A 16,407-nucleotide genomic window follows, 5' to 3' on the forward strand; every position below is an offset into this window, starting at 1 on the left:
TATATTACCTAATCATTTACCTATATTGAAAGTTTCTTAGTCTATAATAAGTCAGATTGAAGCTTTTCATGGTTGTTCGTGTTCTTAGCTCCTTACCAGTGAAGACAGGAGTGAAAGCAGTACCAGAGGAGGCACTTTGGGCCCTTGTTAATCCAGGTTGGCTAGTGAAAGACACGACGTGAAGAGTTATTGCATGGTAAACATGAAATAATAGGACATAGTAGGATACAAATACAAAATTAAAGGAAAAACTGCCATGGTTTGGGCCCACTTGTCCACTTAAAGGGAAGATTAACACATCCATCCATCCATCTATCTTCTGTACCGCTTATCCTCTCAGGGTCACGGGGAACCTGGAGCCGATCCCAGGAAGCATAGGGCACGAGGCGGGGTACAACCTAGATGGGGTGCCAATCCATCACAGGGCACAATCACATACACACTCACACACCCATTCATACACTACGGACACTTTGGACACGCCAATCAGCCTACCGTGCATGTCTTTGGTCCAGGGGAGGAAACCGGAGTACCCCCGCAGCATGGGGAGAACATTCAAACTCCGCACACACAGCGCAGAGGCGGGACTCGGACCCCCGACCCTGTAGGTGTGAGGCGAACGTGCTAACCGCTAACCAGGTGAACGTACTAGCCACCGTTATCCTATGAGGAAACAGTTCTACCCTGATTGGAGTGGTGTCATGCAGGATGACAATGTCCACATCCACAGGACAAGACGGTCTGATGATGCAAATCATACGCTACTGAGAAGATCTCAACCCTATCTGTGGGAGATTTTGAACCCATGCAGTGCTCCCCACATCCATCATCAAATCACTTGAGGGAGTATCTTTTGAAGAATGACAGGAACATCTTAAAATAAAAGCCTTCTTTAAGGGTCTGTTGTATAATTAAGGGTTCTTAGCTCCGTAAACGGGTTCTACTTTGAACGTTCCTGTTGTAAAGTTCGACATAGAACAGGGGTGTCCAATCATCTGGAAAAGGCCGGTGTGAGTGCAGGTATTCATTCCTTGCTCCTGCTTGATCGGAATGAAAAGCTGCACTCACACGGCCCTTTTCTGGATAAGATTAAACGCCACTGATATTTGAACCTTTAAGGGTTCCCCAGAGGGACAACTGAAGAGTCAGGGTACAGTTCCAGAGCCCATCACCTTTTAAAAAACTGTGTTGTTTATTAAAAAAATAAATAATTAATTAAAAAATAAATAAAAAAGCGGTATCGATCAATCTCTTGATCGGAAGAGAATAAATCAACAAGCCCAAAAGGGAAAAAGTGAACATAGTATACATTTATGACAGAATAATTAAAAAACAGAACATTCACACTTTGTGCTACCTGGCCGCGTCGTGCTCCACGGCGCTCGCGCCTGACATGTCCACCAAACTGCCGGCTGAAGAGATGGAGAACGTCACCGACGGCCTCTTATCCAGAAGACTATTCGAGCCGCTACAGCTTTTAGTTCTGAAAAGTTTGCTCAGACGATTTTTAAGAGAGCCCTTTCTGGTCTTCCCTGGCACTTTCAGCGCCTTCTCGCTCCCACATGCGGCCCGGGTCGCACCCGCGCTTCTCTCCGCCTGCACGCTGGGGCTCGAGAAGAGGCTGGAGCTGGCGCTGTCAGGACGCACTTGCACGGCGGACTCTACTGATGATGGGGATGTCGGGAACTGTGATGAGTCTCTGTCAGGTGTGCTGCCTTGAGCCTTTATGGTTAGAGAGCCTCGGAACAAACAGCAGAGCTGCGAGTCGCGACATGCCGGTAAGCAGAGACCACCGGTGACCCCGACCGCCTGGCCCGAGAGTACTGAAGGGAAGCATTTGAGCGTGAGCTGGGTCTTCACCTGTGCACCGTCTTGGGACTCGGGATTGTTCTTCATGCCCAGGCCGTTGACCTCCTCCGAGCCGAGTCCCTCCAGTACAAGCAGAGCATCGCTGGTCTCGGTTGGATCTTCGCCTTGTCTGATTCCGGTCGTCGTGGAGCACGAGCAGTGTTGTAGATCCCCGTCCTTGAGCAAAAAGTCGGGCACCGGGGCGACTCCCAGCTCCCCAAACTGTCTTGCGAGCTCCAGAGCAGGCCTGTCAGAGAGCCGGAGCTCTCCCCGCGCTCTCATGCTCCAATTAGGGTCCGGCACTTCAGTCGGGTTGGATTTATCAACAATCTGCGTCCAGTCGCGTTTCTCCGTGATTATGCGATGCCGGTGGCACAGTTCGGCTCTGTCCGTATCCGCTGTGTTCAGCTTCAGCTGAGGATGCAGCGCCCATGGAGGATGGTACTGATGCTGAGCATCTACAGCGCTGAGCGTATTGTTATTTGTGCAGGCGCTCGACTCGGAAGTGTGTGTCGTCTGCTCGTCGAAAGCCCTCGAAGCATGCCTAGCATCCGCACTGTCTTCAGATAATCCATCAGGGTCTCTCGAGACGTTTCGGAACACCAACAGCTGAGGCCCGATTCCGCCTCTGTGGCCGAGATCGTACGCTCGGGCCTCCGCGGAGTGAAGCGGAGGAGGGGGGACAGGCAGAGCGGCTCTGCGCGGCATGCCGCCGGCGTCAGGTGCCTGACTTCCGCCAGACTGCGGAGCTTTGTTCCCCGCTGAGAGGTGATTCTGCGCGCAGTCCAGTTTACCCTTAACGTTTCCGTGGCTCAAGACGTCCTGCCCGAATCCAGCCACCAGTCCAGTGCCCGACGACAGACTGCTGTTCTCATCGTCCAAGCGGTCCTCCTCGGCCGCAGAGACCAGGCGCATCAACACAAAATCAGGAGACATATCATGCCCGGCGTTCATTCTTATTCCTCTGTGCGCGGAACGAACGAGCAATATCGGCGTTTCACATCGCCCCAGTGTCGAGATCGTTATCGTTGCCTGTAGTGATAATGGAAGCCAGTTCCGCTCGCTGTGCTTCACCCGCTCAGCCCCAGAATTAAAATATATTATTATGATTTATTATTTCCTCCGTAGCTTCAACATCCCTGTTAGTACGCTGTTACCGACAGCCCGGATATTCACGCAGAAAAACGCGCGTCTGGGAGTCCAGAACGACAACGGGTTCTTGCAGGGTCATGTATAACGCTTCATTTAACGGAATGCGTGCGCGTCTTGGTCACGTTACCGTCTGTCCGGCCCCACCCGCGCGCACGCGCTCGCGCTCGCGCCCGCTCACCCACTTCCGCACGTTCGATAGCGCGAGCTTATCAGCGCCGACGCGCTTCTACTTAACTCCGGGTTACGGCTCAGTCCCAAATGGCTGCATGCTTTCTATCTATATAGGCTACGTGCACTTCATCAGCTATGAAATAGTGCCTTCTACAACCTAGTGCACTATATATGCGCGGCTGAGCGATTTGGGTTGGAGACTCGGAGAGCTTTCATGTTTTTTTTTTTTTTTTTTTTTTGTTTTTAAAAAATAAGATGTGTTGTTGTTAGGTTGTTATTTACGGCTGTGTAGAGTGTGTCACATTTCATTAAAAAAAAAAATTAAAATAAAGAGCGTTTGTGTTTGTCATGGAGAGACCTGATTAATGTTGATTAATCAGGACTTCTCTGAATTGATGAAGTCTAAATGTTACTAAGCTCTTGCAGGGGAACTGCTTGATAGAAATAGCATGTGGTAAACAGGAAATTTGCCCTAATTTAGTGTGTGTGTGTGTGTGTGTGTGTGTGGTTTATTTATTTATTTTTTTGCATGTGAAATTAGTTCAAAGCATGTTCATGTGTTTATGATTGAATACTTTTCAAGATGTAGGCTACCAGACATGGTTCAGGTTAATTGGGACAGTGTGGGGACCTCAATGCGGAGAGAGATATGGAGAGTGGATGATAGATATATTGGACCCATTTTGTTAGCACGTTCGCCTCACACCTCCAGGGTCGGGGGTTCGATTCCCACCGTGGCCCTGTGTGTACGGAGTTTGCATGTTCTCCCCGTGCTGCGGGGGTTTCCTCCGGGTACTCCGGTTTCCTCCCCCAGTCCAAAGACATGCATGGTAGGCTGATTGGCGAGTCTAAAGTGTCCGTAGTGTATGAATGGGTGTGTGAATGTGTATGTGATTGTGTCCAGGGTGTACCCCGCCTTGTGCCCGATGCTCCCTGGGATAGGCTCCAGGTTCCCCCGTGACCCTGAAAAGGATACACGGTATAGAAGATGGATGGATGGATATTGGACCCATGAATGGATGCATGAAACACCTCACAACTGTGCTTAGATGATGCATTTGTAAGATTTTATGTGCATTAAATGGTGTTTTATGAAACATCTTAATAAGCAGGGGAATACAGTAGCGTGGGGAATATAGAACATCACTTTACACAGTTTACCTTAGTGTACTGTGTTGATGTCATTTTAGAGATTGATGCCAAAAAAATTTTTTTTAACCCTTTGTTACATTGTTACTGCAAGAATGTGCCTAATTTCTAAAATGTTAATGTAATTTACGTTAGTTGTGTTTTTCTACTGTAATTTCTTACCTAATCTGTTCATATTGAATTTTGCAACCAATGTGTTGTGATATTTTGTGTTAATACATCCATCCATCATCCATTTGCTTATCCTTCAGGGTCAGGGGGAACCTGGAGCCTATCCCAGAGAGGGGGTACACCCCGGACAGGGTGCCAATTCATCACAGCGCACAATCACGTACACATTCTTACACTATGGACATGCCAATAAGCCCACATGTCCCCTTAAAGGGAAGATTAATACATCCATCCATCCATCTTCTATATCGCTTATTCTTCAGGGTCGCGGGGAACCTGGAGCCTATCCCAGGAAGCATAGGGCACGAGGCGGGGTGCCAATTCATCGCAGCGCACAATCACGTACACATTCATACAGTTATGGACACGCCAATCAGCCTACCATGCATGTCTTTGGACTGACGGAGGAAACCGGAGTACCCGGAGGAAACCCCCGCAGCACGGGGAGAACATGCAAACTCCACACACACAGGGCCACGGCGGGAAACCCTGTAGGTGTGAGGCGAACGTGCTAACCGCTAAGCCACCGTGTGCCTCGTGTTAATACGATATTAGAATATTATGACGATGAATTTGGAGAAGACATTTTGAAGTCCTGTTTTTATTATTTTTTATTTTATTTCATTTACTGATGACATGAAGACGTATAATACAAATAAATAACGTTTTTTAAGGTGTCACCGAGGATAAAATTAAAGGCTCATCCTAAATCCTCAAATATTTTGCACCAGACTGCCAAATGTGTGATTAAAATGGGTTTCAGTCTTGGCAAAAGGGTAAGCCATTCTTCTTTAGAATACAGCATGAACATTTTTACTTCACATGTTGCCGATCAACACCTTGACGATTTCAGAACCGTATCATGTGCTGGGGTGGTTTTTTTATATTTATATATATATATATATATATATATATATATATATATATATATATATATATATGGCAAGAAATCTTAGACAATGTGGCAATTCCAAAACTGTCCCAATATATCGGAATTCACACAAACATTCATTTTAGTAAACAGCACTATAAATGGGAGATGTTGACATACTTGTCTGGAACTCTGTGCCACACAGCGACAGTTAAAGTGTTTCAGAAGAGGTTGTTGATGATCGTTGTCGTTCACGTTTGAAAACTGTAAATGTATCATTAGTCAGCTTTGATGCCTTCGCATCTGGCTTTAAGTTCTTTGCCTCCTGTAATATCCTGGAGGACCAGATGATGTTGCTGTCATCCAAAAGTTCCCTCTGGAGGGGAAGAAAAACAAACAGTGTTTATACATTTTCACGTATAGACATCGATACACAGCAAGACTATTTCTTGGTTCAAATTGCTCATTTTCATAGAAACAAAAAAACAAAACAATCAAGTGTTACAAATGTGGCAGTATTTTCCTCTAGATGTGCAGCCCTTTTTATTTTTTTTTTATTTACAGAAATAATTAGAACTTGGTATCAAACAAACACACTGACCACCATAAAATACCACTCAATCTGTAGAGAGTGGGGGAGTTAATCCAGAGCACGGTGAGATTCTGCCCCATGCCATAATAATCAGGATTACCCGCCTATGCACTTGTACACTCACACACATACTTCGACTCTAATATTAACAGATGTATCTGTCTCATCACCCCCACTACTAGGGAGAGATGTGAGTGATAGACAGCGTGAACGAGAGGCAGCGGCATTGCGGAGGAGTTGCAGATCAAATGAGTATTGAATACAACTGAAAAACAGGTTTGGGAGACAGGGGACTTTATGGTCCTCTCTGCCGTACCATTACTGGAGCAGCAGATGCTGCAGCTTCTTTGATTCTGCTGGCTTTATCCAGAATCTCTGTGAGTCCCGAGTCTCCAATACCAACTACAACTGCTACAGCTTTTCCACCTGTATGCCTGCGAGTAGAGACCAGGAGACCAGAGATGGTTGAGCAACTCCAGATCAGCACCAGCTAGGCAGGTTTCCAAAGTAATTTTCCCCCTTTTTTCAAGAAAAACTGCAGTGAGTGCAGCAGAGAGATGTTGAGCTATATGAAGATGAGCTTCGCAGACAAACTGCCGATCCTGCTCCTCCTATCTTCCCTGGTCTCGGCCCAGCTCGGACGCAATTCTGACTCCACGACTTCTTCCATCCAGGAAGCCACCCCATCAGCCTCCAACACAAGCTATGCAGTGGAAGATGAGCTTGCTGGCAGCATGCAGCCTCCCAGTGTGAGCACACAGCCTCAAGTAGCAGTAAAAGAGCAAGAGCAAGTCTGGTCTGTGCCTGAAAATTACCTCTATACCGGTGACGCCTCTCTCCTGAGTTCTTCAAGCTGCCGCAATTCTTTCCAGTTGACTGATCAGAATGGTGCTATCCCACAGGACATCAAGGCCCTCCTCTACAAGTCTACAGTGTCCTTGACCAACACTGTGAACTTCCTCAACCTTATCTTTCAGGCAAGTGAACTGAGGGAGACCAGTGTAAGGGAGGATATAGAGTGGTACCACGCGCTGATCCGGTCCATGCTTGTTGGTGAAAGACCTAGCCTGGTGAGACATGCTCTGCTAAGCTTTGATGCTGATCCTACAGCACCTCAACCACAGTTGGTACTCTGGGCCTCCAAGGACTCATCTCAGGACATCTACTTACAGGACCTCACTTTGGCCTGGGAAAAACCTGACTTACTGCCCCATGGCCTTGATCAGAGCTGGTTCACCTTACTGAAGTCCAACAGCCCATCTTTTCCTAGCCTGTCTAAACAGGTCCTGCTCAATGACCTCAGCACCCTGGACACACCCAAGTGGACATACGGGGGCATCTATGTAACCAATAGCAGTGGACTGCAGTGGGGTGAGACCCCATTCTTGGAGTGTAAAGACGGTCGTTTCCTGCCTGGGTGGCTACTTTCACTTTCTATGCCTTTTTATGGGCTGAAGCCAGACCTCAGTCCTGAGTTTAGGTCAGTCAAGGTTCTGTCTCCTACACTTAACCGTTCTTTGCTTGTCTGTCTTTTGTGGGACCCCTTAAAGCTTTTATGTAGAACCCTACATAGCAGTGTTTCCTCAGAAAGAGTTGCAAGTAGAAGTTCTTTAGACTGCTAAGACAAGTTATCTGTAAATAGGACCATCGAACCCTTTTGTATGGTGTTGGTTCTAATATGTTTTCCAAAAGTAAACGGATCACCGGTGCTGAAGAACTCTTGCATTTAAAAAAAAACTATCTATGATCAAAACACATCTCCATGACTAAATCGTACCACGCCTTTCATCTCTCAAATTCTAACTCTTTAATTAACCGACTAACTCAATTAACTCTTAATTATTATTCCTTCCTTTATCTTATTTTCCTTCCTTTCCTTCAGTTCCATATTACATCTTCACAACACAACTATCAATTAAAGCCATAGCCTCACAATAACCACCTGTCTTTCTATGTCTTTGGTTCTGTTGGTAGAGGTGTGATCCGTTTAGATGTGAATATCCAGGATTTTGATGTAAACCAGTGTGCCACTGGGGATTTCTGGTTTGCTGACACACATCAGTGTAACCGTACCAGCATGGAGGTAAATTCTCTCCAATCACCAATCCATGCAATTAACACTTATATAGTCAATTGAAGTAGGCCCGGTGGCGTAGAGAAGGGGCACACAAGTGTAGGACACTGCGATTTAATTAACGTGCAGAAATATAGTGCCTAGAGAGCATTGTTTCTATATTGGCTTGAGTATTTACCTCTTATTTGTTATTTTATTGATCACAACTTGTAAAAATACAAATATTCTCTTTTCATGCTATTCAGAATTTTCAAAGGTTTGAACATTTTAATTGATTCCAGGTATTACAGTTATTTCGGGGTGTTTTTTTTAATTATTATTATTATTATTATTATTATTATTGCATTATTTTCTAATAGTTTAGTAGCTTAGCTTTTGGTTGTAGTTTTAGTTCACCATAATAATGCAAATTTCAAGTGGGCCAGTCATTGTCATATATTTATTTATTTATTTATTTATTTATTTCTCGCTATAGCATTTTCCTCTATGACACCTTTTCCTCTTTCTCTCTCGAGCTCTCTCCATCTGTCTCTGTCTCACTCAGGCCTCCTATTTAAAGAGCTTTGTGCTGGGTGGTACGGGGATAATCTGGGGGATTAAACCAGCATAAATCCAGTGACGTCAATGTCCTTTTCCACAACACACCTCTCCACTTTGGAGGAACAGGATAAAAAGAAGTAGTTTCATACATATTTTGGATGTCCTAGTAGGATAAACACTGGGATTCCTGGGGGGAAAAGACACACTGCGCAATGTTGCTTTAGTTTGGTACTCCGACACACTGAATTTGAAATGAAACCATGATTATAACTATTTTCCATTACTGTCATTTAGGTAAAATATAATGAGATTACTGACTGCTCAGTTCATTCTTGGCCAGTTTCAGACAAAAAAAAGGATCATTCGGATGAGATTCTGATATTCTCACATTCAGTTTAAAAAAAAAAAAGTTCCATTAAGTTTACGAGCACAAGCTAGTGTAAGGGTATTATGATATACGAGATATTTCTCTATGCCAAAGATTCCATAAGCTTTTTAATAACCTCTTATCGCCAGTCTCCTTTATGAAGAAAATGGCGTTATCAACAACGACGTTGTAAAATAACCTGTAAATAATAATCACAGAGTTTTATGGAAGACAAATTGTATGTGGGATGGGGATTAGAGCTTCCTGGAAATAATAATAATAATAATAATAATAATAATAATAATAAAGCCTTTAAAATAGACATTAGCTATCCATTTAGATTAACACAGCTTTTCTGATATGAAGGCCTTTCAACACTGACGATAGTCTGAGAGAGTAATTACAACAGAGCACATTCATTCTCTCTCTCTCTCTCTCTCTCATACACACGCACACACACTTACTAACTGCACTCATCAGCAGTTTGTCACTCCATTTTCTCTATTAAAAACAGGACACATATACGTCTTGAGTAGGAAATAAATATGTGGTTACATGGGAAAATTCCACACACGGTGACCTTCCTGAACTGACACTGTGAAAAGAGTGAAAAGGGAGAAAACTGTTTAGATAAGGAATGCACAGTGGATGTATAAAAAGTCTACACACCCCTGTTAAACACGGCAGGTTTTTGTGATGTGAAATAATGAAACCAAGATAAATCACGTCGGAAGCTTTTCTACCTTTACTGTGAAATTTTAACCCATTCGTTAAAGTGAAAAACTATTCGAGTTATTTTAGGGGGAAAGAATAATAATAAAAAAAAACGTACAATAATCTGGTTGCATAAGTGTGCACACCCTTACATGAATAGTTTAATAGATTAATAGCACCTTTAGATTTTATCACAGCATTCGATCTTTTGGGGTGAGAGTCAATCAATTTGGCATCATTTTGACTTAGCGTGCATTTGCAAGGATGAATGGTAAAATATAGCTAACTCTGTCGGACTGGCCGGCGTCTCCTGTGCACAGCCGTCTTCAGGTCACCCCACAGACTGTTGATTATATTTAGCTCTGGACTCTCGCTGGGAAATTCCAAAACCTTGATCTTGTTTTGGTGAAACCATTCTACTGTTGATCTGGAGGTTTGATTTGGGTCGTTGTCGTGCTGAAATCTGAAGTTCCTTTCCATCTTAAGTGTTTTAGCAGAAGCCTTAAGGTTTTGTGCTAAAATGGACTGGTATTTGGAACTATTCGTTATTCCTTCCATCCCGATTGAAGCTCCAGCTGAAGAAAAACAGCCCCAAATTATGGTACTGCCACCACCATGCTTCACCGTGAGGATGGTGTTCTTTGTGCCAAACATATCTTGTGGTATTATGGCCAAAAAGTTCAACTTTGGTCTCATTAAACCGTAACGCATTATTCCACATGGTCTGGGGAGATTGGATGGATCTTTTATATATATTTTGGTTAAAAACGTCTTCCGTCTCGCCACCCTACCCCATAGCCCAGAGATATGAAGAATTCAGGAGATTGTCGTCACACGTAGGGAGCAACCAGTACTTACCGGAAAATCTTCACAGTGTTCCACGGTATGTCCAATGCCTCATCTGATTGATCATTTTCAACAGTGAAGATCCCGTACCTGCTTTGTAAACTCTTTACGGTCCATGGCTTTTCTAATCGGATGTTACCAAGAAGATGTCAGGAAAATCCTATAGGAGCAGTTGTACTTCATTTTGGGGGTTAATCGATCACTTTAATTGATGGCAAGTGCACACTAATTAGTATTTAATATCAGTTTGAATGTGATTGGTTGATTCTGAACACTGCTACATTCCCAGTTATAAAAGAGTGTGCACACGGATGTAAGTGGGGTACTGGAAGGTTTTTTTTCTCCCTACAGCTGGAACTGGGGCTTTAATCAGGGTGGAGGGAATAACCTTTAGCTTGAGGTACCAGTCAAATTTGGTGCAAAACCTTAAGGCTTCAGCTAAAACGTTCGAATGCTCTTGCAAGCAAGAACGGCAAAGTGTTGCCATGGCATATTGCTAAGTCGAGATGATGCCAGACTGATCGACTCTTACCCAAAAAGATTGAATGCTGTGATAAGATCTAAATGTGCTCCAACTAAGTATTAGTTTAGGAGTGTGCACACTTATGCAACCAGGTTGCGGTCTCACCATCTCGCGGTCTCTCTTGCTTCTCCTCTACCTAGTGTGAGCCGATTCCTAGGCAGGGGTTTCGTCTTGGCCAGTACTGTTGCCGATGTAAAGAGGGATACTACAGCCTGCCAGACGTCACAGAGGACCAGTGTATGGCCTTTTGTCCAAACTATACACGAGCAAATGTCGAACGATTTTTTTAAACAGGAATAAAAATAGCCAAATGTTCTGTTGCTAGTTCTCAGTCTGGTCTTACTCTGTGATCCTCTGTTGGTGAAACAGTGGATGATGGTTCCAGTAGTACCCAGGGGTGTTACCCTACGATTCCCGTGTGTGTGCCCTGTTATCCGGGCTGTAAGCATTGTCAGAATGGCTCCCCATGTTGGGTTCAGGAGGACTGGCACCTGAGAGCAGTGCTCCTAACTGTGCATTGCTTCTTCATGGCACTTGTGCTCATCAGCATGCTGAGAGTGTACCAATGCCGGAGTTCAAGGGTGAGTAATCAGAAGTGATCTGTCTCTCATTCCTAAACCGCATAAAAGCAAGAAATGTACTTTAAATATATATAATTTTTTTTTCATTTAAACTCTTATAACACGGTATGGCCAAAAGTATGTGGACACCTGACCATCACACCCATAGATAGTTCTTCCTCAAACTGCTTCCACACAGCTGGAAGCACACAGTTGTATAGGATGTCTTTGTGAGCCGTAGCACTAAGGAGTCCAAGAATGTTCTAGTATGTTCATTTGCGTTTTGGACATCCCGTTCCTATATATAGTCCTTCTTTGCTGTTATAATAACCTCAACTCTTCTGGAAAGGCTTTCTACTAGATTTTAGAGCGTGGCTGTGGGGATCTGTGCTCATTCGGCCACGGACGCGTTAGTGAGGTCAGGCACTGATGTTGCGTGAGGAGACCTGGGTTGCAGATGGAGTTCCAGTTCATCCCAAAGCAATGGGGTTGAGGTCAGGGTTCTGTGCAGGAGTTCTTCCACTCCAACCTTGTCTTCATGGAGCTTGCTTTGTATAAAGGAGCGTTATCACGCTGGAACATATTTGGACGTCTTAGTTCCAATAAAAGAAAACGGGAATTCTACAGCATACATACCGTCTAGACAAGCCTCAAGGCCCTCGTGTAGTAGGTGTGACGGTCAGGTGTCCACATACTTTTGGTCATACAGTGTATATACAAGACTTTTTCTATATTTATATTCAGCCACTACAAATTTGATGCATTCTAATGTTTTTTTTTATCAGGCAGAAGTTTTGCTTTCCGTGATAGACATCTCTCAGGCTTTTATGTTGATTTACGCATAATATATAATGTATAAAAGTTCTTCATGCTTTCCTCTGTCCTGTTTCTCATCCGCCTCTCATCTCTCCTTTCAAACGGCAGCCGATTCGAGCATCTGGTCTCCTGTTGCTCGAGATTATCCTCTTCGGGTCTCTGCTCCTTTACTTTCCTGTGAGTGTGCTGATGAATCCTTCCTGTCAGAAGATAGAATGATGTGTTTATAACATGCATAATGGAGCATCATCTGCAGATTCATAATCAGTGAGAAACGAATGGCGTTAGTGAACGTTACTCAACATGTCTCCTTGCATTAAAGATAATGATGCTATTCCATCAGCTCAGTTTGCTGTAATTGTGCATTGTGTTTATTCACATTCTAAATCACTTTCATTCTAAATTTATCGCTTTATTGATAAGAAAGAATGGATAAGAAATATTACAAAATGTCTTTTTATATTTGTGTAAAAATAACAGGATAATTCATGTGCAAACAATAGAACCCCGTCTTTCTACTCTTTCTCTTCGGAACCCCGTCTTTCTACTCTCTCTCTTCGGAACCCCGTCTTTCTGCTCTCTCTCTTCGGAACCGCGTCTTTCTGCTCTCTCTCTTCGGAACCGCGTCTTTCTGCTCTCTCTCTTCGGAACCGCGTCTTTCTGCTCTCTCTCTTCGGAACCGCGTCTTTCTGCTCTCTCTCTTCGGAACCGCGTCTTTCTGCTCTCTCTCTTCGGAACCGCGTCTTTCTGCTCTCTCTCTTCGGAACCGCGTCTTTCTGCTCTCTCTCTTCGGAACCGCGTCTTTCTGCTCTCTCTCTTCGGAACCGCGTCTTTCTGCTCTCTCTCTTCGGAACCGCGTCTTTCTGCTCTCTCTCTTCGGAACCGCGTCTTTCTGCTCTCTCTCTTCGGAACCGCGTCTTTCTGCTCTCTCTCTTCGGAACCGCGTCTTTCTGCTCTCTCTCTTCGGAACCGCGTCTTTCTGCTCTCTCTCTTCGGAACCGCGTCTTTCTGCTCTCTCTCTTCGGAACCGCGTCTTTCTGCTCTCTCTCTTCGGAACCGCGTCTTTCTGCTCTCTCTCTTCGGAACCGCGTCTTTCTGCTCTCTCTCTTCGGAACCGCGTCTTTCTGCTCTCTCTCTTCGGAACCGCGTCTTTCTGCTCTCTCTCTTCGGAACCGCGTCTTTCTGCTCTCTCTCTTCGGAACCGCGTCTTTCTGCTCTCTCTCTTCGGAACCGCGTCTTTCTGCTCTCTCTCTTCGGAACCGCGTCTTTCTGCTCTCTCTCTTCGGAACCGCGTCTTTCTGCTCTCTCTCTTCGGAACCGCGTCTTTCTGCTCTCTCTCTTCGGAACCGCGTCTTTCTGCTCTCTCTCTTCGGAACCGCGTCTTTCTGCTCTCTCTCTTCGGAACCGCGTCTTTCTGCTCTTTCTCTTCGGAACCCCCTCTTTCTACTCTTTCTCTTTAGAACCCCGTCTTTCTACTCTTTCTCTTCAGAACCCCCTCTTTCTACTCTTTCTCTTCAGAACCGCGTCTTTCTGCTCTCTCTTTAGAACCGCGTCTTTCTGCTCTTTCTCTTCGGAACCGCGTCTTTCTGCTCTTTCTCTTCGGAACCCCCTCTTTCTACTCTTTCTCTTCGGAACCCCGTCTTTCTACTCTTTCTCTTTAGAACCCCGTCTTTCTACTCTTTCTCTTCAGAACCCCCTCTTTCTACTCTTTCTCTTCGGAACCCCGTCTTTCTACTCTTTCTCTTCAGAACCGCGTCTTTCTGCTCTTTCTCTTCAGAACCACGTCTTTCTACTCTCTCTTCAGAACCCCGTCTTTCTACTCTCTCTTCAGAACCCCGTCTTTCTACTCTCTCTTCAGAACCCCGTCTTTCTACTCTCTCTTCAGAACCCCATCTTTCTACTCTTTCTCTTCAGAACCCCATCTTTCTACTCTTTCTCTTCAGAACCCCGTCTTTCTACTCTTTCTCTTCAGAACCCCGTCTTTCTACTCTTTCTCTTCAGAACCCCATCTTTCTACTCTTTCTCTTCAGAACCACACCTTTCTACTGGTATTAGACTTTAATTCTCTTTCTTGCTTTGTGTCTAGAAAAGCAGTTTGAATGATCCCAGTTATAAGGAGATGTTCTTAGTAAACACTGTATCTACATCTCTGTTTATAGGTCTTGATAATATTTTTCAAACCCAGCACGTTTCGCTGCATCCTGCTCCGTTGGGTCCGTCTGCTTGGCTTTTCCGTTGTTTACGGCACGGTGTCATTGAAAATGTACAGGTCTGTATGGCTAACCTGATAATCACCATTCCATCCGGCTGAACAATAGCAGGGTAGAGTAGGGGAAGATGTCCACCAGGTTATTGAATGAGCCTGGTCTGGCTGTTTCTGATATGGAAAATCCATTTCAAAGATTTTTATGCTGAGAACTCTGTCATAAATACACACTGTAACAGATCTGGCAGGACGTTTAATATCATTTCAGAAGCATTATCGAGGAAAATACACTGTTCACTCTACAGTGGCAACAAAACAGTATTTGGACACTTAAGCCACACTTACAAATGTATGCATTTCACTGCATTAGAAAGCAACATGTCAAACCAAGTGGCATTTATTTTAAAGAAAGATACCACAAGCGCACTCTTCAAGCAAAGCATTTCCCAAAAATAGATGGTCATGTTTAAAAATATTCCCAAAATAATAGATATAATGGTATAAATTATTAGACAAAGAAAAAATTGGTCACGTAAAGTTATTCTTGTTGTCACTGTTAATCCATAGTTAAAGGGATGAACTACACCATGTGGTTACTCTGCTATGGAAGCCTGTGTGAAACTGAAAGTAACTGGGCAGGATATTTGTGATTAATCTCAAGAAAAACAGGCAATAAACAGCAGCAAGGATTGTTCCAGACATCAATATGAATGACCAGTAATGAGCTGGAAACCATTTATCAGTCTCAAGAATAGGATACCAAGGCTGAAATTAGCAAAAGAACATGCAAAGAAAGACAGCAGCTTCTGGAGGACCGTCTTATTTTCAGACGAATCCAAATTTAAGTTGGATTGGTGGGATCCTAGAATGTTTGTTTGGAGAAAGTGAGGAGAAGAATTCAAATCAAACTGCAGTAAGGGTACTGTAAAGCACAGAAGTGGCTAAAGCTGTTTTTCCTACAATGGTGTTGGTGAGCTTGTTGTCTTTGATGGCATCAAGTGTACAAAAGCATTTTGGATGTAAACTTGCGGAACTCGGTGAAGAAATTACTCAAACAGCAGAAGTGGATTTTTCTGCAGGATAATGTAGCAAAGCAGACCAGCCACCTTTTGAAATAAGAGTTCCCATAGACCTGACCTAAACCCTATTGCATCCTATACAACATCTGGACACAAGTCCATAAACCCTAGTGCATCCTATACAACATCTGGACACAAGTCCATAAACCCTAGTGCATCCTATACAACATCTGGACACAAGTCCATAAACCCTAGTGCATCCTATACAACATCTGGACACAAGTCCATAAACCCTAGTGCATCCTATACAACATCTGGACACAAGTCCATAAACCCTAGTGCATCCTATACAACATCTGGACACAAGTCCATAAACCCTAGTGCATCCTATACAACATCTGGACACAAGTCCATAAACCCTAGTGCATCCTATACAACATCTGGACACAAGTCCATAAACCCTAGTGCATCCTATACAACATCTGGACACAAGTCCATAAACCCTAGTGCATCCTATACAACATCTGGACACAAGTCCATAAACCCTAGTGCATCCTATACAACATCTGGACACAAGTCCATAAACCCTAGTGCATCCTATACAACATCTGGACACAAGTCCATAAACCCTAGTGCATCCTATACAACATCTGGACACAAGTCCATAAACCCTAGTGCATCCTATACAACATCTGGACACAAGTCCATAAACCCTAGTGCATCCTATACAACATCTGGACACAAGTCCATAAACCCTAGTGCATCCTATACAACATCTGGACACAAGT

The 16,407-nt window shown here is 44.1% G+C and overlaps 2 protein-coding genes across 4 annotated transcripts in view; one reads left to right on the forward strand and one right to left on the reverse strand.

Annotated features, from left to right (window-relative positions):
• socs7 (suppressor of cytokine signaling 7) overlaps positions 1–3,224 on the reverse strand; it is an 85,323-nt gene extending 82,099 nt beyond the window's left edge. For 2 of the 3 annotated variants that reach the window (XR_008397094.1, XM_017477649.3), the window contains exons 1-2: positions 1,358–3,224; positions 97–161 (exon numbers count right to left, since the gene is read on the reverse strand). Coding sequence is in view for 2 of the 3 variants with exons in the window: in XM_017477649.3 (XP_017333138.1) it covers positions 97–161; positions 1,358–2,802 (1,510 nt within the window). In the remaining variant the exon portion in view is untranslated. The remainder of the gene's footprint in view (positions 1–96; positions 162–1,357) is intronic. The other variant, XM_017477650.3, reaches the window with a different exon arrangement.
• Positions 3,225–6,529: 3,305 nt separating this feature from the next.
• Positions 6,530–16,407, forward strand: part of gpr179 (G protein-coupled receptor 179) — a 16,614-nt gene continuing 6,736 nt past the window's right edge. Inside the window, exons 1-6 of the mRNA XM_017477460.2 lie at positions 6,530–7,434; positions 7,929–8,037; positions 11,159–11,255; positions 11,388–11,599; positions 12,503–12,571; positions 14,554–14,663. Of these exons, the coding sequence (XP_017332949.2) occupies positions 6,530–7,434; positions 7,929–8,037; positions 11,159–11,255; positions 11,388–11,599; positions 12,503–12,571; positions 14,554–14,663 (1,502 nt within the window). The remainder of the gene's footprint in view (positions 7,435–7,928; positions 8,038–11,158; positions 11,256–11,387; positions 11,600–12,502; positions 12,572–14,553; positions 14,664–16,407) is intronic.

Source organism: Ictalurus punctatus, chromosome 10, assembly GCF_001660625.3.
Source record: "Ictalurus punctatus breed USDA103 chromosome 10, Coco_2.0, whole genome shotgun sequence".
Classification (NCBI taxonomy): Eukaryota; Metazoa; Chordata; class Actinopteri; order Siluriformes; family Ictaluridae; genus Ictalurus; species Ictalurus punctatus.